Source organism: Uloborus diversus, chromosome 2 (genome assembly GCF_026930045.1).
Source record: "Uloborus diversus isolate 005 chromosome 2, Udiv.v.3.1, whole genome shotgun sequence".
NCBI lineage: Eukaryota > Metazoa > Arthropoda > Arachnida > Araneae > Uloboridae > Uloborus > Uloborus diversus.
Genome location: NC_072732.1, coordinates 169,332,304 through 169,359,778, shown reverse-complemented (window position 1 = coordinate 169,359,778; position 27,475 = coordinate 169,332,304). Strand labels below are relative to the sequence as shown.

General features: G+C 33.4%; 1 protein-coding gene across 1 annotated transcript in view; it reads left to right on the top strand.

Annotated features, from left to right (window-relative positions):
• The first annotated feature begins 17,984 nt into the window (after nt 1-17,984).
• LOC129216138 (iroquois-class homeodomain protein IRX-6-like) overlaps nt 17,985-27,475 on the top strand; it is a 98,203-nt gene continuing 88,712 nt past the window's right edge. Inside the window, exon 1 of the mRNA XM_054850295.1 lies at nt 17,985-18,376. Coding sequence (XP_054706270.1) covers nt 18,329-18,376 — 48 coding nt within the window. The 5' untranslated portion in view covers nt 17,985-18,328. The remainder of the gene's footprint in view (nt 18,377-27,475) is intronic.

Sequence of the window (27,475 nt, the reverse complement as noted above, 5' to 3'; positions counted from 1 at the left end):
CATTGAGGATTTAAATGACTGTTGAAAATAGCTCCCGAGTCCTCAAACGAATCAAAAGTTTTTGAGTTGAGTTAGATAATGCATACGGAATACTGGAAAAATTCTTCTCTTTTTATTTTTCACTTTTTATGCTCGAAATATTTTTAACTTTCGTTTAATTACTTCAAACATATTAATTATTTAAAAAAAACATTTCTTGAACCTTTTAGTTTGATTTCAGAGTTTGTATGATAATTTTCCCTCTTCCCCCATATGCATTAGTCGTTCGCTCCTCTTCCAAGTGATCGTCTGTATCCGACCTTTAAACTTCCCTTGAAAAAATCCTATATGTAAGTCACTGCGCTCATAAAAATACGTTCTAAAGACTATAAGGCTACAGTTCTTCTTTTGTTAGAAATTAAAAGTTGTGTATGAGCTATATATAACAGGTGGGTACGCCAAAAAAGGCCAATCTACCATTTTTTTCGATAGGATAACCGAAATTTGTTGGTCGTGATTTTATTGTCATCAGAAATCCTAACTGATGATGAAATGCAATTTCCTTTGTAAGATTATGTTAATTTTTTTTTTCAATACAATTGAAGGGCTGGGCGACAAGAATGTGATATGCCATATGATGAGAAATTTCAGTAGGTCCGATTTGCTACTTAAAAAATATTTGTAGAATTTTTCAAGGGTATTATACATTCTAGATTCTGCAATACCAGATTAGGTTTTTCTTCAAATGACATAATCCATTTTCATGCTTATTTCAATTTCAGTTACGACAAACAAAAATTTTGATCGAAAAGTCACTCCTTGTGGCTTGTCACAATTCTGTCCCGAGCCCTTCAATTTTAAAATTTGTAGCTGTTCCTAATGTGGCCCATCTCCATTTGTTGTAATGACTTTTTAAAATTAGAATAAAAAATATATCAGGGAACTATTTTTACTTTTAGAAGAGATTATTTAATTAAAATAACAATTTATTTAAAAGGAAATCAATGAGGAAAAATTACAATAAATATTTTTTCGATTCTTCGTTATCATGGCTTCACCTAACCAGAAATGGGGAGGGGGAAGCAGAGAGCAGAGAGCAGAGCAATGAGTACTGCTATAAAATAAAATAAAACAGTGGGGCTACAAACATTTCCTCACAGCATTAGCATTTAAGTGGACCACGTTGGAAACATGTATATGGTTAGCATTTTCATGACTTAAAACTACTTGTCTGTTAAAACTATTAGATTTAAATTTAAAGTGAATTAAAGTGAATATGGTCTTTCAGAAAACGTTTCTCTAAGTTCTAAGAATTGAAAAGAATGTAAATTAAAATAGATTTTTATTTGGAAATCTGAACTACTCCTCCTCAAAAAAAAAAAAAAAAAAAAATCACTGAATTCAATGGCGGTCAATCAAGATAATATCTGCTAATTCGGCCATTTGCACCGCAGAAACATGACTTACAATGCAGTACCATTGTTTTGTGATAGCAAATAAAATTAATTCCACTTTTTAGGGAAGTAATCTACCTAAATTTTAAGGGTAGTCTACCTTAGGAACACTTGGTTCATTTACCTTATTCACTTTTATGATCACCAGCAGTGGCGCCCCGATGGAAGGTCGTTGTAGTTCTGTTCGGAAAAATTAACTTCATTCGGCAAAATTTGGGGCTCTATTCGGAAAAATTATCATCATTCGGTGAAATTTGGTGTTCCATTTAGCAAAATTTTTATCATTCGGCAAATTGAGAATTTCCGCCCTCCCAAAAATTTAAGATCGGGGCGCCGCTCATCACCACTTACTTTCTTCGAAAACGTTTGAATTCAAATTTTTGTTGCATAAAGCATTTATGAGAAGATAATCTTTAAATTTGGTGGGATAACAGATTGTACTTGATCGCAGATTTGATTTTTCTGTTCTTTAATCTTGCTGCACAACTTTTCAGGAGCTTTAATTTAAACAATTAAAAAAAAAAATGCTGAAAATTGGACAGGTTCTCTAGAAAAACTCATTTTTGATTTTGTTATGCTTCGCTTGTAAAATTAACCAATGTACGTATTATTTTATTGTACTTGTTTGGGAATTCAACAGACTATTAAGGAGGACTTATAAATGTTCTTGCTTTAAAATTGATTTTAAACAAAGCTGAAGAAACGGATACATTCAAATAAGCTTAACCTTTTCTAGGGGTAAAAAATAGGACATGACTAACTTTTTCAGAAATTATCATAGGAGCTGTGTACAAGCAACTTCATGTTCTTCGTCCCTTCTACCATTTCGTAATCTACTGTTCCTGGGCAACGACAGTGACCGCGGAGGAAATAAATGGCAACAAATATCGCTCTCAGCAAAGCAACTCCATTAAAGAATACTGAATATAAATGGCACGCTCAGAAGAATTGAAATCTCACTCGGCCGTGTAGAAACGGCGGAGAGCGCAGGGAAAGTGGTCATAAAAGGGAGGATCCGCACTCTGTTCTTTTAAATAAAAAGAAAGAAAAGGACCCGAAAACTGCCACGACCATTCCGAAGTGAAACACGGGCAATTTATTCGGGCTACAACGCAAAACACCGTCCAGACAAGCCAGAGAAATATCTACGAGCGGATAAATGCGGCGGGCTTCTGGAGTGGGAGGGAGTGCGAGCAACACCACGGCCCGCTCGTGGCACCATTAAAGTGGCCATTCTCGTGTAAGACCCCCGTGTATGGGCCCTAAATCCCGCGATGTCTCGCCCTCCCTCGGGCTCGATTCCGCCCAAATTGTTATGCCAATTTGTTGCGTGAGTGATGGCAACGGTGGCTGGCTGGAAGCTTCTCCAGGAGAGAACTTGCGGCCAGACCATGTTCTTCTAGGAAGAGAGAGAAAAAGAATTAAGGGGATGGATAAATCGGTGGAGAGTGAAGATATTTATGGTGGAGGCCATTCCAGTCGCCATAGCAACGCCTTGCCCATTCCCGGGATGGAAGGACATTTCAATGGGCCATCGGAGGAAGAAGGCAATACTTCGGGTGATGTCGGTTTTATTCGGCCACTATCGTTTCTCGCCGGAGCGTGCTAACTCATTGTAAGGGCAAGGAGAATTAAGGCGGGGGAGGATGGAGAGAGGGCCTCATCGGGTTATTCTTTTTCTACGACGGGACGTCTTTATGTGTCCCGAGCGTCTCACTTGCCCGGTACTTGGGAAAGAGATATACCGACAGCTGCGATTTCTTAGGTTCAGAATAGAAGATCCCTTGCCCGCCGTGTCACAACGGGCGAGTTACACGTAAATTGAATGCTCGTAATGGGAAACTGTTTTTCCTGAGTCGTTTCCAGGGCTCCTTTTTTCGGACGTGATCGTTGCAACAGCGTGTCTCGTTTAGTCAGCGGCGATGAGCGAATGTTGAGAAATAGGCAGCGTTTATTTTCGTGTCTGTCGTTTCCGTGTAGCAGAGTGGCATCTGTATACTTGCTCTAAAAATAATTCCTCCTCCTTCTCTTCGTCTTCGATGAGGGTTCTGGACTTGCCCAAGCTTCCTTCCTTACATCTTCAGTTCGGCTCTGACATTCTCGACTGCTGTAAAAATGCAACGAACAAGAAGAACATCTCTCCTCCTTCCTTTATTTTTTGACAAGCGCTTGAAGTTGCAATTTGAGTGTCTAGTAATGCTTTGGAGACGTTAGTCACCCCCCCCCCCCTCGCATAACATCTTAGTGACAGGATTCGGTGTGGTGGCTGCTTTCCAAAGCTCACAAAAATCACTGATAATGCCGGCTGAGAATTTTAGTTTTAACTTAAACAAACATGTGGATTATGTGTCGTTGTAAAAAGAGGCTCTTTGCTTTGCGCGGCAGAGAAAGACCTATAACAGAGTCAGCTATCCCAACGTGATCAAAAGGCTATGTTCGAATAACTGCAAAGAGTAAACATTTTGTTATATAAGTGTTTATATTCATCTGGCTATCAAAATACGTTTTGTCTATTCATTTATTTTTTACTTTGCTTGTTTGTTTACTACCCTAACCTTTCTTTCAAAAAGTGTTTTAATATACTCACCAGGGTTCAAAAATATCGTGATATTTTCTAAAATATCCGATATTTTGATATATATCGGATATTTTGATATCTATCCGATTTTTCAATTAGAACAAACTAAGGTCTTCAAAACAGCAAATGCATCCTCAAATCTCTCTTTATTTTCTTGTATTATAATTATAATATGTAGACTTAAAATTAAGGTTTCTTTCATTATTCATATCTAATACATTTTAATAAAGTTAATTTAGCATTAGCTGTGTTACTGATTTTTCTTCTGTTGGTTAGTATTACAATTATATGATTCATCAAAATAAATAATATGCATTAGATGGTGCACAGTAATAAGATTTTTTTTATTATTGACCAACGTTTAATATTTAACTAGGAACTTTTAATATGAATTAAAATTGTTATATTACTACTAATAAAAATTTGTATAAAATTAAAAAGGAACAGTGGCGCACACAGAAATTTTGCAAGGGGAGGGTCCATAGTTAAAAGTCCCATTTTCATATCATACCCCAATATGCCGTCGAACATATTGACTTGATTTTATTGATTCTTGAGAACAAAAATCGTAAAATATAAATTATTGAATAAATAATTAGCACTAATTAATAAAAAAATATTAATAACAGATACTTAAATTACCAGAAAGCAAACGAATTTATGCAATGTATTTACTTTTATCATTGTTCATAAATGAAAACAGATGCCCAAATTCAAATATAAGAAGCATTAAGTCTAATTAACAAGAAAAATCTCATTTTGACCTGTAATTACAAAACTAAAAACATTATTATTACACTGTTAAAAATTCAGGAAGATTTTCTGGTAATTGTTACTGTAAAATTGCATCGCCGACGCATCGCTGATTTTTACGGTAATTTATACCGGAGAAATAAGCGATCCCAGCGCCAACTGGTTGCTGTGGCCTACCGAGGAAACCGTAAAATTTTACAGTAACATTTGATTTTTACGGTAATAGTTACTGGCAACATGGATGCCAGTAACAATTACGTAAATTTTCCGGAAAATTTTCAACAGTGTACTCTCTTTTCATTTACAGTCACCCATAGTCTGCCTCTATAGGTTTACAAAACATCGTAGAATAAAATTTAGTTTTCTAGTTCATTTTTCGAATTTATTTATAACTTCCTAAGTGTGTGATGGTGACATTGCTTGAATTCAGCAGTACAAGAACACATTAAACGTTCAATATACATAGTACTATTTAATAGGACTCGACCGATGCATCGGCCTGGCCGATGCACTGGCGCCGATGGTTCAACAATTTAGCCATCGGCATCGGCGGCCGATGCTAAATTGCAAGAAACATCGGCCCATCGGCCTTAAAAAACTTCGAAAAGCCGATGGAATTGGCCGATGTTTTTGAAAAAAAAAAGACCTTTGATGTTTTACCTTTTAATACAAAGTAAAGGTTGTTTTCATATAAAATTGTTTGCTAAATTTCAGTATGAATTTTTATTTGAGTCACCCCTGAAAGAGTTTTTAATACTGCATTCAGGTACCAAACAAATTAATTATTGCGTTGTTTCTTGCTGCTGGATGTACGTAGTATCTCTCATAAGTCATAACTCCAAAATGGTAAACTGTAGAAGGATAAGTTTTCGCGTGTGGGGTGTGCGTACGTTCCAGTTGTGCACTTCCCTTTTTGTTTTCGATCGGGTGTTCTGAAAAGCCTGTTTACTCATTTTTTGTGGCTATTAATTACTTATTTCAATGCAAAACTAAGATAGCGTCTCAGACTGACGGTCATTTGGTGATATATTGCCGAATTGGAGACTATGGAAACAAATATGAGATGGCAAAACCCCGCTATTCATTTTAAAACACTCTGTATTTTAAATCCGCCACTGCAAGTCAATACAAACTCGGGTGCAAGTTTCGGAAGGGTTTTTTTGCTCAATGTTTATGATTATTTTGAACTCTATTTTTACAACTATTTTGAATTTCCGAGAACACTTGTGTGTCCCTCCTCCCACTCCCTCAATTTCTGAAATTAAACTCTAGTTATACTTCTGACTTGTTTAAAACTAACACCATTCATAAAATTAGAGATTTTTTTTTTTCAAACTTTATCTATTGTTTAGAAAGAATTTAGAGCATTAATTTAAGAAATTGATTAAAGAAAGACGTTTTGAATGGTGACACAATTCGGAAATCGAAGGGACTTTTGAATTTTTTCTTCGGAAGTGCTGAAATAGATTCAGAAACTCTTCCGAGGTGTTGGTTTTAGCGGTTCTGTACTATAAATATTAGCCCGAGGTTGGGACCAAAGTGTGAGTTACTGCAAAATCAGAGGGTGACCCCCCCCCCCCTCCATTTCGTAATGCGCCATCTTTTTTGTATCATTAATAGCGATCGATTTTTTTTTCTGTTGTAAGTAACTATTTTTATGTATTTATATAAAATCAATGAATAAGTTATTTTCGTTTTTTATAGAAAAGTTTCAAGGATTTTCTATTATGCAATTTTTTAAATTTCAGAAAATTACTGTTAAATTGAACAATTTAATTTGAACTTGTTTGTAAAGCTTCATAAAAGATTAAACAATCTAATTGTTCAATATTATGTATGCAAACATCAGATCAAGTAGTAATATGTATTCAGTTATTAACTTTGTGTAAAAATTGATTTTGTTTATAGCTGCGTTTTAAGAACCTCGCTCTTTTCATGGCAATTTTTTTTCCAGCAAAATTTATGTCACTGTTTTAGTTTTTTGAAAAATGCAAAATTTTCTATGCATAAATTTTAAATAAGAAAAAATATTTCTTTTATGATTTAGTATTGTAATTTATCTGTTATCTTTTTTTTTTAATTTGATGACTAAAAAATGTCTACGTGCAATCTTTCCAATTTAATTGCGTAATTTGTTGACGGTTTCATAGTTTTATTCTTAATTTTTTTTGAATGATTTAACAACATAATTTAATGTTTTTTAACTATGTTTAGTGAACTTAAATCCATACATCATTACAATATTACTGAAATCTTAGTTATATGTTCAATTAAAAAAAAAATCAGTTGTTTATTAAACAGTCTTTTTGTTTTTCTTAATTTTTTCTTTCTTTCTTCCTTTTTTTTTGGCTGTTGTTCTTTATCTTTCATTGTACAGCAGTCAAAAAAGGAGAAGCATAACTACACCCTATATAGATTGTACGTAGTACGATCCAAAAGTTCGGGACAAGCTGTATAAAACCTTACCCAGAATAGTTCACATTACAGAAGCACATCAACCTTCAAAAGTTTACCTTGAGGGACTATGTACTTCTGCCAGTGTTCATATAACTTTTGGAAACACTTCTGAAAGCCATTTTTCGCTACCTTCTATGATGCAGCTTTATCTTCTCCTGACGGAGGAAAGCATCGTCCATGCAAATGTTTTTTTGCTGGGAACAGGTAAAAGTCACACGGAGCTAAGTCCGACGAAACGTTATGTTATTTGTTTGTCATATCAGAGTATTGACCAATCGAACAGTGCATCCTCAACATGAAAGTCGCCTTCTTCCCTACGATGAAGTTAAAGCAGCAGCGCAAGAGGCCTTACAGGAGGTTGCGAAAATGTCTTCCAGGAGCGCTTCTAAAAGCTATACGAACATTGGCAGAAGTGCATAGTCGTTCAAGGTGACTATTTTGTAGATAGATTTGCTTCGGTAATGTGAACTGTTCAGGGTAAGGTTTTATACAACTTGTCCTCTAACCTTTAGATCATACTACGTACGTATGAGTTTTCAACTTACTATTTCATAACGTTTTTGAGTGACGTAAGTTTACGCGCATGAAGACATCACAAGAGAATTTGCGATAATTAACTGAGGACGCGTTCAAAATGGATATTTCGGTCATCTACATGTTCTTAGGTACATATGCATGTACAGATGTGCCGAAAAAACTTGTAAAGTTTAAATTGGGTGATCGTAAAATAAAAATTTAGGTGAAAATCTGATTTTTTTTTTTTTTTTGTGATTGCAATTCCTTATTCGTAGAAAGGAAGTAAAGTGAAATGAATCAATCATCCTTTAAATCTCTGACAATTTTATCAATTTATTTCTGTTTGATTTTTTTTTTTTTTTTTTTTTGCCATCGGCCAACGGCATCGGCCATCGGCAATCGGCCATTTGGAGGAAAACAATCGACCATCGGCCATCGGCCATCTTTGAATAATCGGCCAACAATCGGCATCGGCCCATCGGCCAAAAAATGCCATCGGTCGAGCCCTACTATTTAAGTATGTTTTTAGCCTTCTCAAAGTCGAGAAAGATCTCTCGCTTGTGCAATTCGTTACAAGAAATGTGCACATTTTCTAAAAAATCTTTTAACAAGAGGATTGTTTTCCCTATTATTAGAACTGAAATTCTTGTTTTCTTTGTTTGGAAATATTTTGTGTATAAAGTACATAGAATCATAATCCGTTGAAATAAGAAAAATGCAAGAGCTATGGGAGGGGTCCGGACCCCCTGGACCCCTCCCTTGTGTGCGCCACTGAAAAGGAATATTATGTTACTTTTCTGTATTAATGATGTATTTATGCATTATAAAAATATAGAACATAACTTTTTGGTTATTTTCAATAATAAATGAACAATATTACTATGATTAATATACTTTTTATATTGAAGATACCGCAGTTGAAAAAATAAATATCGAAAATATCAAAATATCATGATATTTTCATAATAAATATCGGATATCTATCGTGATATATATCATGATGTATATCGGCGAACCCTGATACTCACGTCGCATCTAGCTCGATAGATTTATCGGTTTGTGTATTAACTTTCTCTTTTTGCTATTTAGTGTTTATATACATTACAGGGTGATTAAAAAAGAATGGTGGTGTTTCGCAAAACTGCTGATGTGGGTATATTGGATCTCTTTAGAGGAACTTTAACAAAAGAGCCCCATATGAGAGGCAAGATGACGATCAATTTCGTTTTCCAAACGTGATCCAAAGAGATCGAAAGACCGAAGACCGAAAAATATTTAGCATATTTTAAAATTTGATTAAAAAAAAACTGTCGTATGAATAGTGTGGTTTGCCCAAGAATACTTCACAGGCTCGTGAATTTTTTTATGACATCGTAAAAAAAAAAAGAAAAAAGAAGAAGAAAGAACTTCCAAATTGTTGTCAAAAGTGGCGATGTACCGTCACAGTAAGAAACACAAACGTAATGTGAATATTTTATCAAACAGAAAGCAATACATATCATTACTAGAGTTAAATATGCGCACGTTTGTTGCTCAATCCACATCTAAACGGTACTCAAGCTCATCCCATGTTCTAGCCAGCATGGACTGTGGACACAGTAATCGTACTTGGATAATTCGCAGTTTCAGATCTTCAATTCTGCACAATTAGACACAAATAAACACAAAAAAAATCTTGAACCTTTGCATTACTGCGCAAATCGCATATTCATACGACAATTTGTTGCTTTTCTATGAATTTTTAAGATGTGTCAAGAAGTGTTCGAACACCTTGGTTTTAATTCGCTCAGGTGAAGGAACAAATTCATGAATTTTTACTATTTCGTACACAAGGGGTTCGCTAATTTCTTTCGAGCATCGGAAGAGTTTCACGAGGGAAGAAAAGGTTCGGAACCGTCGCTTTATTTCAACTATGCATGGTTTAAAAACTCATTCGTGAAAATAATTTGCAAAACATTGAATTTGTATCAAAAAAGATTTCTCGTAATTTAGGTTAATTAATTTTGTGTCTAATTTCCTTCCTGCTGATGTTCTGTTTATTTTATATATATATTTTTTTTTTTTGATAAATTCAGGTCTCAATTATTGTGTTCTTGCTTGGGGCCAAACAACTAAAAATAATCTAAATAGAATAAATATTTTATTAAAAAGATTTCACAGAATAATGAATAGAGATAATATTGTGGGTAACAGTAATAGAAGCTTTTTAAACACCGAGGAACAAATTTATAAATATTATGTTGATATTTTTATGAATGATTTAGTAATAAATGGTTTGAATTTAGAAATAGTAACAATCCGTGCATTGGTTCATAATTACCCCACTAGAAACCCTGAAAACGATATACATACCTATTAACGCTAAAACAAATCTATTGTTTAATGGCATTAACTCTTACTGACCAATATTGTGGAACACCTTACCCCAATTGTTTAAAAATCATTAATAATCGAAATTTGTTGAAGAAAAGGCTAAAAATGTTTATACTCAATTCTACTGCTGTCAGTTTAGGATAAAGTAGCATATTTGTAATAGTATATCTGGGTTTCATCATAAAATTAGACGTACTTTATTGCATTACTTGTGTTGTGTTTATGTGTTCTTTGTATGATTATGCATTTATTTTTTGTTTCTTCTATCTTATGTTATATACTGGCTTTAAGTTCTTTTCTGAGTGGTGGGAGCTAGTCAGGCTATTGTTATAGCCTTTGCTCCCATCTACTCAATCAGGGACTTTCAAATAGACAGGGTGAAATATATTTCTGTTTACAATTTCTTTTCTCTTATTTTGTATGTGAAATGCATATTTGTAAAAAAAAATTATTTCCCTGATTGAAATAAAATTAATTGAATTGAATTGAATTGAATTAAAATGAATTGAAAACTGTGGACGCCGGATAATTGAATCAGCGGTTAATTAAATCAGCCGCTTTAATGAATCAAATCGCCAAAAACAGAACAAAAGGCAACTTTATTGAGCTAGCCACATTATTGGATCAGCCGCTTTATGGAGTCAAAGCTGTTTAGAACCAAACGTGATTTATATAAGCGGATAACACTGTAAATATAAATTAACTAAGGAGAGAAAAAGATAAAGACATTTATAGTTTTGAAATTTGAACTAATCAGTTTCAGGTACTATTACAGTAGAACCTCTCAATAAGGGACACTAAGGGGATCGGAAATTTTGTCCCTTAAATAGAGGTGTCCCTTCTTCGGAGGTATATGAAATGATGCACGCATTATATTAACTCCATATAATTTCGCACTAAACATAGCATTTAAGATAAAATGCTAAAAATAATTTAGAAATTGAATGAAATTTAAACGTAATTAAATTTCAAATGCTATTCTTATAATAATTAAAATTTAATTAAAAAAAAATTGGTAACGCTATAGTTTTGTAACATACAGGAATTATTTTGAAGTAATTCCTTAACTGAACATGAATGTATATGAACTTGTTCGATTTCATAGAATTCAAAATTTAATATGATATAAATTTCAATCAGTGTCCACATTTCAAGTTTTTTACACGAAGCTATTCATGGGCCGTTGATTATCCTTTGGCTGTTAGCCTATTTGAAAAAAATACTAAGTGGAGAAAACATGAGTGCAAATTTTGGCAAGAATTTTACAACAGTTATATTTGTACACGTTATTGTCAAACTTTCATCAGTTGAGCTTTAGATTCTTAAATTCCAGTAAGTTCAATACTTTGTATGATGCATTTATACGTTAGTTGTTGTAAGTTTTCTCTGTAACTGTCCCTTAAATAGAGTGTCCCTTATTCAAAGGCAAATACAATGGAAGTCCCAATTTAAAGGTACTGGGACCAGAAAAAATGTCCCTTAAATAGAGGTGTCCCTTATTTGGAGGTGTCCCTTACAGGAAGTACTTCTGTATTACAGTATTGCACAAAAATAAATGCATTCAAAAAATATGAAAAATTAGTGATCCCCAATCAGCAATAATCTTCACTATGAATACAAATTTCCGCTTTAACAGTGCAAGCGTTTACAATGCTTTTTACACTATCTAATAATTATTTTAGAAAATTTTTCAGTCGACGTACGCGGAATTTTCTTTTTTCTTTTTTTTTTCCCCTAAAACTTTTTAAACAAGACTTAATTAAAAATTTTGTTTAATTAAGAAAGTGAAGATGCGTGGTGTTGAGAGGGAGGAAAAAATCCCGAAATTAAAGGCTTCTTTTTCTCAAGCTAACAAAAAGTTGAAGTTTCTTTTAGCATAAAAAAGTAAATTGCGACGCACGGCTCTTCAGTTTGTCAGCGTTGAAGGGACAGCTTTCACGTGTCATAAAAATAGAAATTTTAGATAGTTTCCCGTTTCGTTGACTGCTTGGGATTCCAGAGATAACGATGCAAACAAAATTTTGAATTAGTTTACAAAAAAAAAAAAAAAAAAGAAAGAAAGAAAGAAAGAAAGGAAAAAGAAAAAAATAATAATAATTTCGATTTTTAATTGCTTTAACAAGAATACTTCTTATTTGCGTGTACTCTATTGAAAATGTTGAGCTAGTTTGTTGTAACATTAGATAAACATCTAAACTAATGCTGTAGATGGGGGAAAATATTTGGTGGTACTCACCTTCATATTTGGGGGGACTTATCAAAGGAAAAGGGGGGTGTGAAACCAATTTACATTACATTTATATTGTGTTTACAGTGTAAAACCAAGTACTTCGGAGAATGGCATAACCCAGCGTTCCTCCTAATTACAGCATTGATTTAAACCAAGTAGTGGCGCAGCGAAGGGGGGCGGGGGGTTGAGGGAGAAAAAACCCTCAGAGCCATTGGTTTTAACATGAATGTAAATTCTAATACAGTACTTCATGCATATGAAAAGGTAATTTGATCCAAAAAAAAAAAAACCTTCAGAATGTATTTTTGATCAAAAAAACCCCTTCAGAAGGTATTTCTGGCAGCCCTAGTGACGCAATGTATAGACTTGAATTATATTAAGTTTGTTGCCCTACTTTTAGTTCATTTTAGTTGGTTCTTATTATCAGGTGCGTAACCCGAAATTTTCTGGGGCCATGTCGGTTTTTTTTTTCAAGGGGCCGTCCATTCATGATGCCATGATTTTCTTCAACATTTGACGCCCCCCCCCCTTGTCAGAAACTCCTACTTTACCTCCCCCTCCTACTTCCGTCAGTTACGCTGTTTTTCATAAGCATATTTTTATTTAAAAAAATGCTATGTCACACTTCTTGTTAACATTTCCCTCCCTTTTGTCACAAACTCACAATTTCGCTATCCCCTAAGAGCGGCCTTATAGGGGGGCAAGTGGGGGCTCGAGCCCCCCCCCTTAAAAATTAGAACTTACTTGCTTTTAATACTTTTTTCTTTGCAAAGATGTAAAAACATTTCTTCTCCAGTCACTATGAAAAAGTTATTAAAAAGTCAAATTTTAATGACTCTAATCTTTCCTGAAATCGGTTTCCATGGGGAAAATATCCTGCTAAACCATGGTTAAAATATCTGAGCCCCCCCCCTTGCAATTTTGTATATGGGTGCCCATAGGCCCCCTTCGTGTCCAAAGTGTAATATCGTTTTTGGACTGTCCCAAGGCGTGAAAGTACTCCTTGACATTATTTCGAGGAGTTAAATTCATTTTGTAGGAGTGAAATATACAAAAATAATGTTGTCAATTTTTTTCAAAAAAATTTTATGATGAAATGAAGACGGAAGAGATGTATATAGTATTTTGATTTTCAACCTTTGGGAATGTTTGTTAGCACTATGTATTCAAAATCAAAAAGAAAAAAAAAATAGCAAAATATTCAATTGTAGTTTAAAAAAATTATAAATGCCCCCCCCTCCCCTCTTTTTCCAAAGATTGATTTTTATTTAATATTTTGTTTCGATTTTCGATGTGCTGAATACGCACTTAGAGGTGTTGAAACTGCCTCTTTATACACAGAGGTACCCTGATCTTAACTTTCTGGGAGAGGCGATTTTTTCAGAAAAATTTCATCAAAAAATTGCCGAATAAGGAACATATTTGGGATGTCTCAGTAACCTTCCATGCCCTCCATTTTGGACAAGGGGGTTGCAATATTTCTGTGATTATAATCCTGCTTATTTGATTATCATTCTGCTCATTTTATAGTTCTTCGTTAGAGGTTCAAATAAAAGTTCTTTATTAGGTTTTTTTTTTAAATCTTTGAAATATTGGATCTTTTCTTCTTTTTTTGTTTGCTCAATTAAATCTAAGGCATATTATAACTTTCTATCTAAGCATATTTAACGCTTCTTTCGATTCATTACTTTTCATTTTGTTTTTATAGCATTTTTTACTGCCAACAGTAATTAATATTTCATGAACCAACGTTACATTTGTGTCTTTCAAGTTCATCTTGTCTCCAACAATTCTTTGCCTTCTAGCGTGAAACCTTAACATTGGCCAGTAGCGCTGGAAAAGGGGTGGGTTCTTCCTATGACCCATGCCGTGGATCGAGCCCGAGACGTCTTGGAAAAATTCAGTGGTCCTAATCATTAGAAAATTAATTCCCAGATAAGGGAATTATTAGCTCCATCTAGCCTCCCCCAGCTCGGAGCAGCAGAGAGAAAACTTTCAGCATTGTATTGAGCCATTCCCCAGATTTTCTTACGCAACATCATTTATAATGAAATGTCTTTAGTACCGCACAGCTGTGGCCACAGAACAAGTAAACGGCAGTATCCGCAGAAAAGAGTTTTCGAGATATTTTAAGAAACATATTTGGAATTCAGTACTAGCAGTGGGGAAATGCAGTTGAACTTGGCAAATATGAACTATCAAAAATCCACGAATAGTTTGTATTATCCATTATTCTTAACATGATACTGAGTGAATGATATTAAGAAAAAGCGAAGAAATGCTTACCCATATTTTAAAAATATTACTATTAACAGATATTGTAATCTTACTATTATTACATTCAGAAAAATATCTCGTTTTCTTATAAATGGATATTTTTGGAAAATTTTGAAAAAGGAAGATGATAATCGACAATCGCGGAACAGGTTGTAATCCACAATGGAAGATGAACAGTTTTATCTTCAGGTAAATTGAAATGTCCACAGGTAAACAAATGTGCGGGCTTTATTTTCTAAGCGAGTTTTTTCTCATTTTCTTCTAGATACATAATGGGACTTCTACTAACGAAATGATGAATAATAATGGTATTTAACCACGAAGAATTTCAACTTAATGTACGTATTATATGATTATATGTGAAATTTGTAATGAAATTAAATAGCAAGCTAAACTTAATGTTCGTTTTCGCCGTGATTTCGTATTCAACTTGATCGTATTAAGAGCCAAGGAAGTTAGAGACTATATTGGAATTTGCAATAAAACTAACGTACAATAATATATGGGGGGAAAAAAAGGATAGAAAGAAAAGGAAAAGAAAAATTTGCTGTTACTGTGCCCATCACCTGCCCACGGTGCCTTCAGTTATTTTCAGTATGTGCAGTAGGTTTTTTTTTGTTAAATATATATATATATATATATATATATATATATATATATATATATATATATAATCTTTTTTTTTCTTTGCGAAAATAAGCTACTCAAAAAGAAACAATTTTGAAATCAACTCTTTTTTTTTTTTGCAGCAACAATAATTTGGGATTTCCGTTCAACGTTTAGTTATTAAAATAATAGAATTCACCAGTCATCGAAGGTAACTTAGAGCGACATTTTCTCTGTTTGAAACTGCGCCATCATACCTTAACAGTTTAATTAAAAGCTCTTTTTCTTTAAAAATAGTTTTTTCTCCTCCAATTTTAAACACACAAATACTAAACAAATTAAATAGACGCATTAATTAAAATCCAATTATCCGAATTTTCGATGGTCTGAATGAGATACAGTCCCAATTGATTAGGATAACTGGGGTTCCACTGTACTGCAGAAAAATAAAACTTCTGAAAACTTCCCCTTTGTTCTTCACTGCACCACAAGGTTTCTATCGTATGCAATGTTGCAATGAAAATTATAACGTAGGAAGAGCGATTTCAACAACTTCAAAAATAGTTTCCAAACTGTAACTTTATTGTTATTGAATGTTGCGTGAACTCGGTAGCTATGTAGAGTGTTGCCAATTTTTATTTTTAACTGTTAAATAAGGAGTAGAAAAATTATTTCATCATACCACCAGGAGGGTGCAGCGCTGGGCCTTTTTTTTTAATTTTTTTAAAACCTTTTTCTTTTATTTAAAGCCAAAATATGTTAAAAAGATTTAATGGGGTGGTTTCCTTCAGTCAAAAGTACTACTTTTAGTCACTGAAATTGATAGAATGAGTAAAAAAATAACATGGACCCAGAAAATACTTTCATTTTTTCAACAGTTATTTTTTAATAAATTTTTTAAGCTGTCCGATTTTGGAAACAAGGCGTGGTCATTATGACGTCACAAATGATGCATTTTGGCGCATCTTTCTACCACGTTTCCACGTTATAATAATCAAGAAGCGAATTAAATATTGCGCTCTATACGCTTGCTATCAACCATATCGTTGCCAATACACGTGAGTAAAGATGCGAATTACTTTGCTCTGTGATTGGCAACACTGAAGGGAATTTCATCATTTGTGATGTCACACGACAGAAGCGTAAACAATGATAGCGCACCGATTTAAGTATTTTTTTTAAAATATTAAACTTAAACAAATTATTTAAAAAATAGTCAGATCCTATGTTTTTAAGCATGCTCTTTCAGAAAAAAAAGAAAAAACTTTTAAAATTTTGGAAACGACCCCATTGTCGCAAACAAGGGCGCCCATATAGGGGGGCAAGGGGGGGCTTGAGCCCCCCCCCCTTTGAAATTAGAACTTCCTTGCTTTTGGTACTTTTTTCTTTGCAAAAATGTAAAAACATTTTTTCTCTATTTAATGAATAAGTCTCCGTCAATGAATAAGTCAACGTCAATGAATAAGTTATTAAAAATGAAATATTTTAATGACTCTAATCTGTCCTAAAATTGATTTCCATGGAAAAAATACCCTTCTAACCCATGGGGAAAATATCGAAGCTCCCCCCCTCCCTTACAATTTTGCATATGGGCGCCCTTGGTCGTAAATTTAAACAAAATAGCTTAATGTCAACTTAAATGACGGTGATGGGTTGCTTTCTTTCTTTTCGTTTTTGAATTAACACAGTGAGACGAAAAGGGATGTAAATGCCAATATTAAAATTTCTGTAGAAAATCATTACAAACGACAGGAAAATCTCTCCTTAATTTTATGGCAAGAGATAGTACTTGGTGCTCTGATAAATGCTGCTTTTCAGCATGATTTGGAAGAAAACAATGAAAACAGATTGATATGATCTATACGACGTTAAACGAATTTTACTGGAAACATCACTTACATCCCTTTGCTTCTCACTGCCTGAATTGTTTTGATGACAGCGGAATTTAAATTGTAAAACAGTATCTTATGATGTTTTTTTTTTTTAACCACGAAAAAAAAATTCAAAGAAAATTCGTTTAATACAACCTGAAAACATGTTTCTCTTACTTCAAAGAGAGTTGCCAATTCCCTCCCCCTCCATATATGAAAATCAATAACGATCAGAGGGAGGAAAAGTTGAGCAGACAAGGGGGGGGAAAAATTGAAGCCAGTTTGAATCTTTTGGCGAAAAATACGCTTTTATCCCTTATAAAGTTTCCATCAACAAGTAATAATTCAGACGAGAGCAATCAGAAATTTCTGTTCCCCAAGCCTGCAACCTCCCAAACGGAACAGATGTGAACCGCACTTTTCACACCTCTCGTCAACACCATGGCCATAAAGCTACGTTAAGGGTTCCTCCCCTCGTTCTACAACACTACCGAATCGAGTAAACGCCTGGGGGGGAGAGGGGGGCTGATGAGAAGAAGGAGCAGGGATTAAACCATCCGGTATCATCGGGGTGCAACGTTCGGACACCACCACAAACTCTGCACAACACATCTATACTCATTTGTCCACACGATACGCACACACGCAGAAGAAAGTCGGCAGCGGTTTTTGAGGCGGGGCTTCCGTCCACAAATCGTCCCGTCATTGGGCGAAACGGCCATCACTCAAGAAGTATGGCAGCCAATAGACGGGGAGAGATGGCGAGAGAGTGCCTCGGTTCGTCGATAGGGAACGTTTGGCGCGAGCTGATTGCGGCGCGAGCTCGGGCGGAGCAAAAGGCACGATTTCGCCGTCGGTAACAGATCGCTCAACAGTGGCAGTGCGGCCAAACTGCAACTCGCACGCGATTTTTCCGCCTGTCGCTCTTTTTCGATTCCACGACCCACGTTTTGCCTCTCTTCTTGTTTTGGTTTCTTCGTTCGACGCAACCACGTGAATTCAGTTCTTGATATTGTCGGGAAGTAAACTCAGAATCGACTATCGGGACTATGGAATAAAAGAAGTTGGAAAAAAAAAAAACATCACGTCGACTGCTGGCATAAAAATATAATTTTCATTCTCCCGGTGTCCCATGACTTGAAAGTGACTTTCCCGATGACTGAATCCTTGCCGGATTTTCAAATGAGTGGGGCCAACGGACTCCCATTTGCATGAGTGTTTCTTTCCCTCGAAAATGTCATGTCCTCAATTTGGTTATAACGGATCTACAACGACTACCCAGGTGAGCTCTCGAATTTTAAAATAATTGTGTATAGCAATTTCATTATTTTTATTATTGTTATTTTCATTAATATACAACCTGATGCTTTCTTGGTGGTTTTTGCACAGAAAGACAAATCGTTTAACAAAAACTAAAATTTTTTTGAAGGTTAGTTTCATTTTCGGAAATGATTATTATGTCCTGTCATCTTGGATTTCAAACAATTTTCGGTCATTGATCTAGCATCTAATGTTCTTTCATTTCTTTCTTTTTTTGTTAAAAGTGGTTTTTCCCTTCATTTCAATCATGGTTGCTTTTCCAAGAAATATTGTTTGACTTTCCCTAAGATTGCTTTAGTTTGTTGCCTAAGTATTAAAATCAGTCTCATTCAATGATCTTGTTCAAATAAAACTTGTGTCGCGTGATAAAATGAAAGTACAAACGGTCTAAAAAAAAAAGGATCACTGACCCCAAGATATTTTCCCATCAACATTTTATGTTGTCTCATCTTTTCACTATTATCAGAGGAATGCTAGTACTATTCTTGAAAAGAAAAATAATACACACAACGATACACGAATAACCATTTTCCCTCTACAAGCCATGTTTGGAGAGAATTGATTCAAGCAGGTTTAATTCAGATAGTTTATAACAAAGCAGCCGTGACAATTTCTTAACAATGACTGTCATTTGTCAACATCCATCTCTTGACAACTTCTTACGAATGTTTTGGTACAAAATCAGAGCTTGTACCTTATTCTAGTGAAAGTTTTAAAAGCTATTGCTAAAAACTTTCAAATGAGAAACTCTCGAAATCTGATAGTTATTTTCCTTTATTATTCCATCGCTTTAACTGTTTCTCTTTCTTGGAAAAAGAATTTAAGTACATATCAAGACCATGATTATAATGGACTTCCAGAGAGCTTTAAGTTTAATCTGATATAATCCTATCCATGAAACTTTTTTCGAAATTTTATTTACCTCATTCTGTGATAACCGGGATTATTTTTGATATATCTAGAAGTCTACGTCGATTTTAAAGACATTTATCTTTTTTTGCCCCACCCTTTAAAAAAATATTGTAGCATTTTTGGAATACCGTGACAGGTTTAAACGAATGTAAAAATTTGAAAATTCACTCAAAATCCTCTCATTTGTTTGTTACTGCTGTATTTCATTTTTTTCCCACCATTAAAAAATGTAAGCTCAAGGTTTTGATCTTTGCAACTGTTCACACACAATATAAGTGTTAGTTTTTAAGCTTAGTTATGTCACTTTATTATATTTGAAGTATGTCTTCATATAGATTTGTTATAACGTTAACGTAAACACCGTTGCCCTCCCACCAACTCAAATGCTATCGTACCCTCTAAGGATAAGAGATAGAGTCCCCAAAAAAGGACTCTATCCTTCCCAGGACATTTGACCTTCCACATCTTCCATGTTTTCATCATCCCCCCTCCCCCACCATAGGTTTAAAAAATTTGGGGTGGGCAATCAACATAATGTTGCCTAATACACAATATGCTCTCTTCTTTTAAAAACAATATTTTGCGAAAAATGTAATGTAATTGTAGAATTCTCACACTTAGAAAGTGTAAAGAAATGATATTTTTAGAATATAGCTTCTGTTCAAGCGAATTTAAACACATAAATGAGACCAAATATACCTTAATGATGCCCTTTTCCAGGAATACAAATTGAATTTGGATTTTTTAAACTTTCTTTTGGAATGTTAAATTTTCTTTTCAAACGCAGAAATTGAATTTCAGCATTTGAAAAGAAAATTTAACATTTCAAAAGTGGATTTCAGTGTATCTCTTTGATTTCAAAAACGAGACATTTTCTTTGATTCGAAATTTAACTCATTGTGCTTGACTTGAAAAATCAATTCTTTCATTTGAATCAAGTGCCACATTTATAAACATCTGTAAAACTAGAAAGCAAACCAATATTGATGTAGTCATTATGTTTTTAATTATTTTCCCTTGTGAACAGATGGTCTTTTCATTTAATCTAAAACTTGAGCATTGAAGCATGAATTGACACCCGAAAGTTTAATTCTGACTGGCTAGATAGTCTTTGGTCTTTATAAGTTCACAGGGCTTAACATATTTTTTTGACTCTAACCTTGAAAGTTTAGAAATAAAACATTATGTAGCAAAAAATAATTGTTAATTGCTGCATGTTGATACAAAGCAAATCCAACTCCATGTAATAGCTAATTGCAATAATTATTACGTCAAATGAAGCTGTACTATTATGTAATATTTTGTACATCTATATGAAAAATAATGTCGGAATTGTTTAGTTGTTTAGGACTGCATGAAAAAATATCTTTAGGAATAATTTCGTTGACATATTGACAACCGATGCTAATTGACTGATAATCCTCTTATCCTTGGTAAAATTCCTTGATTTTTAAGCGATAGTTATTTTTGACGAACAAACACTAAACGCTCATCTATAAATGCAATCTAAAACGTGTTGAGGTAAAATTTTAGTGTGAAAAAGAAATAAGCAAAAGATAAAATGTAGCACACAATAATGATAGGGGAAAAAAAGAATCCTTAGGGAGTTTTTTCAATCAATTACGTTTTAGTAAATGTGTTTTGATTATAAAATTCAGAAATTTACCTTTTTTCAAATCTGTCTGAAAGCAAAAAGGTTTAAATTACCTATAAGGGAAAAAATCTAAGCAAAAGATGTTGTTTTTTCTCCCTTTATCCTTTCTCTTTTGACTCATTTTTTGCAAATTAATTTTTGTTCAAAACTAAATCTCATGAATCGCTACAGCCTTTGACTAATCAATTGATTAGCGCAACGTCTACTTATGATTCTGGTTTAAATCTTAATTTCATTAATCGCTACAAACTTTAGCTAATCAACTGATTAGCGTTACTTTTACTTATGGAACTAAAAACTAGCATGAAATGAAAGCCACTAAGTTATAAAATTAAAAATTTATATGGCAATTGAAACAATGAAATACCATTTCAAAAATTAAACTGATCTTTCAACGCGTAATCTTTGAAACGGTGGAATACAATTTCAAAAATTAACCTGATGTACCAATGCATAACATTTGAAACAATGAAATACAATTTCGAAAATTCATTTGATCTATCAATGTATAACGTCTGAAAGAATAAAATACTATTTTAAAAAATTAACCTGATGTATCAAAGTATAACATCTGAAACAAAAAAATGAATTAGTTTAAAAATTCATCTTATATATCAATTTAAACATTTGAAACACTAAAATACTATATCAAAAAGTTGACTAATTGTCCTTCTAACAAATTAATATGATTGGTATTCAATATGGAAATTCCGTGGTTCTGTAGTAACACAAAATGCATGTTATTGCTGAAACTTCTAAGTATGTTATTGAGAATAATTTGTATTATGACTGTGAGTGGTCATTATGAGAGCAACCACCATCGTAACTACTTTGATAGTTATATCACAGACAGAATAGCAATCATATGAATTATCGACTAAATTAACAAACGGGTATGTGTTGATTTGGTCCAACGGGAGAGGCATATGCTTTTAATTATAGCAACATTAATTAATATTACATGAAATCCCCTTAAATTGATTTCCTCCTCCACCCATTAACCCACCCACGTGAACTAGAGGAATCAGTAAAATCTGTTTTCTGAACATCGTCGCCTCAGAGCAACAGTAGGATATTTTAGTGTTATTACTGGGATTAGTTGTCTTACTGTTGCTCTGAGGCGACGATACAGACAAATCTCGTTTTTTGAAGTCTATGACAGAGAAAATTTCGTATTAACAAAGACTTTGGTAATTCCCCTACTCAAATACTTAAATTACATAGAAACAATGTCAACATTCGTAGTATCCATGTAACAAAATTTCGTTACATCGGGATGATAACTCGGTCCCTAGGACTTCGTTATAATGGGTTTTTACTGTCGAAACACAGAAATAGGTGCAACGTAAAGTTCAACAGATATTGATAGTAGAAATTGAAAAACTTTTATTAAAAAACATTTTGATGTAGAAAAATAATAATGTTGCTTTTATTCATCCATTTGTTTCATTATTTGACAAAATAAGATTTCAAAAAAAAAAAAAAAATCGAAGTCGTAGCTGTATGGTATTATTACTATTTTTCTTTTTTTTTTTTTCCTTTTCAACGCAAAACTTGTGATCAGTAAACATATTTAATCTTTGATGCAGCAATAACTTGCACATCATTAAACTTTATAAGTATATATTGCTCCGGTATAATTAATTCCCTTCGCATTTTCTTTGTGATCAGCTGTGTTTCCGCATCGAAGCACAATGTATATGCCGTTGTTTAGAAGACCAAGCTGTGTTATAAATCGCTACCTTAGCTCACATTTTGGAAGAGTCTCTTCCCCACAAACCGGAACGCCGGCGAAGTTTCCAATGGAAAAGATGCATACAACGGCAGAATACAAATCGCAGAGCCATTGTTGCGACATCCAGTTATGCAATTCTTCATCCCGTGATGAGCCATTTATCTATTATTGGCTTTCATGAATCGAAAAACGTTCTGGCAATATGGGCCTCACGCCCGGCTTGCTATCTGCGAGGGACAATTGGCGTTCTTCCGGGTAGAGAAGTTCCAAAGAATACGGCTGATGGGATGATACCAGCAAAAGTGAGTAGGACTCACAAAATTGCTTCTATGCCTCCAATTAGTTGGTCGTGAGGTATATTGAACTTTAAAAATGAAGTGTGGCATTTTGTTTGTACGACGGCCAAGCAACTCAACTACACAGTTTAGGCGTGTATTCAAGCTTGTAACCAGAAATTAGTTTCGGAGAAAAAGTCTTTTATTTTCCTTTTTTTTTCTTTTTTCAAACTGCTCAAAATTTTATAAAATATTTGAAGTCCTGCTATCTTTCAAAAAAGACAATGTTTCATCTAAATAGCTGACAGAACCATCATAAAATAGGAATTAGCTTCCCAAACGGTGTTTTCTTTCCTTCTTTATTTTAACGATTAAAAATTTGTACAAAGTCGTATTTTAAGTCCTTAAATATATCGTCAAATAAATATTAGTGTTGTTTATTGTATTCAATTTAAAATAATCATGTTGTTGAAATATTAATGCAAACTTTCTAACTTGTGCATTTTAACATTACATTCTTTATTCGCGTTTAACTAAAGGGCTGAAAATTTTAGTTTTCAATTCGAAATTTAAAAAAAAAATGGATTTGTCACTATTACCCCCTTCCCACCGTACCCTCGTCTTTTTTTTTTTTTTTTTTAATGAAAGATATAAGTTTATGTTTTTATTGGAGAGTGTTTCATTGTTAAAGAATTCGATTTTTAGTTATGTGATATACTTAAATTTCAATCTTGAAGAAAATATACATCAAAATTTTCGATTTAAGATAAGTAAGAATTTTTAACTGGCTAGATTCCTGTAAGATATAAAAGGAAGTTTTGGTTAGATTTTGGTTGACACATTGTTCTAATGAATATGCTATCAGTAGACTTTTTGGAGCAGAACGTGTGAAGAGCCATTACTTTTTTCCTTTTGATTATCAATTAGGATTTTACATCATTGTCCCTCAAAAAAGAAATAAATAGATAAATAAAAAAGAAAAAAGTGTGAACCGCAAATATAATGTTTAAGTATTTTATTGTAAATGTGAATGTTTTTTTAAATGAAAAAAACAAAATAAAAGAGTAATTATTGGAACAAATTTTGCTTTATTGTTAAAGAAAGAGAAAAAAAAGCAAACTTTTTAGTGATAATCTTTTAGTACATTCAGCATGCCTGTATTTCTCTATCATTTGTCGCATGAAACGAAATTTATTTAAATATAAATGATTAATAATAATTATAGGCGACTCATAACCAGATCATGGAAGTGGCGACTTTTTGAAAAACTAGCGTGTGTAGTGCTTAGTGCGATAGTTTGAAGAACTCAATCATCAAGTATAGCCTAGTAGGAGTTTTCCTGCTTTCCTTTTACTTATTACGCAAATGCCGGACAAATGCTTTTACACTGTGAAAACAAATCAGGAGCATTCCTGGAAATTAATATAGACCCAGTGTGCCTAATTTCTGCCAATAACATAAGTGACAAAAAAAGCAAAAACTTCCTACTAAGAGTCAATAACCTTTTTGAAATCAACCTGGAATTTTCCCGAAGAATTTAGAAACCTTCAGAAATTAAGCCAGTCACATTTCTGAAATAAATCAGGAACGTTCCAAAAAAATTAGATAAATTTATAGCATGCTGAAACTGAGAGAAAAAAAAATCTTTTTCTTTAAAGAAAAAGAGCTTTTAATTAATCAAACATAGAAAGAAAACTTTTCTCGTTGAGCGTACCAACAAGCCCTGTGTACATTATAACGGCATGTGCTAAGATACTTGAAATGAATGTCATTGCTTACTGAGCATTTTGGTCAAAGTATGCTGTTTGACTAACTTCGCAGTGGGAAGGATAATCAATAGCATACATATAAGACACATTCCTTATTTTGCGAATTGTTCAATACGTTTTCGCATTATTTTTCCCCCCTGAAATTCTGAAATCGATTCGGATAGTGAGAAATAATTTATAGTGTGGATAAATAATATGAGTTAAAAAAAAGTACACAAATAAACAACGAGAAAATACAAGTCGTTGAAACATATCAAGATATTATCGGTCTTGATTTAATGTGTATTAACCAATCGATCTTCCTTTTGAACAATGCTATTCTGTGTGTATTATAACGAAGGAAGTAAAACGCGTTCATAAACAATTGATTGTTCGGAAATGATCGTTTTAAAAGTTCTGATTATTATTGCTCAAATTGTTGAACAAAGACCAATCTAAATTTCATTTTTAGCTAGAAATTTTGATAAATGTATTTTGTTTACTGCTATAAAAATATAAAGAATATAAAAGAAATAGATATAATAATGGTTAATGCGACTGTCACTACATTTTCTGGCCCCAACATTACTATTTAGTGAGCGACATAATTAAGCTACCTTTATCTTCTAATTCACTCCCATTTTTACTTATAATAAACCGATAATTTCTGTATTTACTTATAAAAAGCAGATAATTTTCATTTCATGTCTCAGTAGTTTCGTTAGTGATTCAGATAGTGCCTATAGGGACTGAAACTTTTGTAGAATTTAGCAGGATGTCGCTTCTTGCTCGTCTTTTCCTGTAGTGAATAAGTTAAGTTTTCTGTGTTCATTAAACATGCACACTGTTAATAAAAAATAAATAAATAAATAAACTTGCCCATAACATTCCATAAACTAAAAAAGTTTATGGAATCCCAGTTTCCTGATAATTTTCTGGTAAACGGTTTTTTTTTTTTTTTTTTTTTTGCTGTAAAGATTTTCAGGAGCGCGGCGAAGGAGGTGGAGGTTTGGGGGTGAAAATACCCCCCAGAGATATTGGTTTTAATATAAATGCAAATTCTAATGTAGTAGTTTATGCACATAAAAGAGCAGTTTTGATTTAAAAAAAAAAAAACCCTTCAGAAGGTATTTTTCATCAAAACGTTTTGATCAAATACCCTCTCCATGAGATTTGTTTCAGCAAAAACAACGAAGGTATTTTAGATCAAAAAATTCACCTCCAGAATATATTTCTGGTTGCGCTAGTGACTTTGCGAAGAAGCAAGTAGGTTAAACATTGTAACTTTTTAAAGTTACTTTTTTAAAAAAGTTTATTAAGAAATACGGAAAGTAATTAATAAGTGAGAAATAGTAAAATGACTACTTTCAGAATGTAGTTCATTTAAAACGGTTAGTTTATTAATCATATTCACAAAGCAATTTTGCTCCACTTTAAAAAAGTGTAAAAGCATGTTTGTACGCTCATTTATTCATTTATTTATTTCTGTACGTACCTTAATGTTTTTTCTCTGGTGCTCTTCTTCAAACTTCTGTAACTTATTCCTAAATACGCTATTTATAAACTAAAACTTTTAATAGTTATGAAAATAAGGACAATCCGTTATCAAAAACAAGAATATGTTACCCTTCAGATATTCCAAAAAAAAAAAAAAAAAAATCATTTTATCTTAATCTCCTTTGAACGCAGAAGTACTAATATAAATGCTTCTAAATCAAGCAAAAACGGTAGCAGAGTTGGAAAACCAATAAAAAGTAAATAAATCATTAAAAATATAAACTTGAGCGCACAAAACTGTTTTGTGAAAAAAGAAAAGAAAAGAAAAAAAAAAAAAAAAAAAAACGCCCTCTGCAACAAAATGTATAAATAAGAGTCGTTTGATTTCACCGCTCAATGATGGCATATCACGTAAGTAAGGAGATTTGAATGGCATGTTGGTACGACGCATGAATTGCTCCGTTTTTTGATAATAGTTATTTGTTGATTTTACTAACCAGTGAATATTCTAAACAGTGATCAACTTTCTAACGTAAATATTTTGTAGGAATTATTTTGCAGAAGTCCGAAAGTATTATTTTGACGTAAAAATAAATAATTTTAGGCTGCAAAGCAAAACAATAACGAAAGCACATTCGGCAAGGTAATTCTGTTACTCTAATACGTTATTTGCTTTTAGCCTCAAGCTTAAAGTCTAAGATTTCCACCATTACGAAAACAATGAACTGATGAAAGTTAACCAAGCAGAACGCAGAGAATGGCTTGCTGAATTTCGGGTTTTTTTCCCTTTCACTTGAACAGTATTGAGAATAGACTGCGCGTAATCATAAACTATTATTACTTATAAATTAAAGTTTGCTACGGCTTGATGATCATTTTGAGAAATTGATTCCAAATAACAAAAGTTATTATTTTTTCCCCCAGAAGCAAAACAAAACGGCGATTTAATTGATTTTTTGAAAGGTTGTCAAATTCTCATTTCTTCCCTAAAAGCAATGTTGTAGTTTGGGGGAGGGGGCTCAGGGGGGGGGGGACGCCGTTCCCCAAAATATTTGATTTTGTATTGTTAAAATAATGCAAATTTAATGTAAACTGAATTTAAACCTTTACATTTTACATGCATAGCCTTACATGCATATCTAAACATTTTACATGCATAGATAACTCTTTTATAATGGCAGTCCCCCCTCCCCCCAGTAGTCTGCGAAGCAGATTAAGAATCCTTATTAGCCTGCAAAGC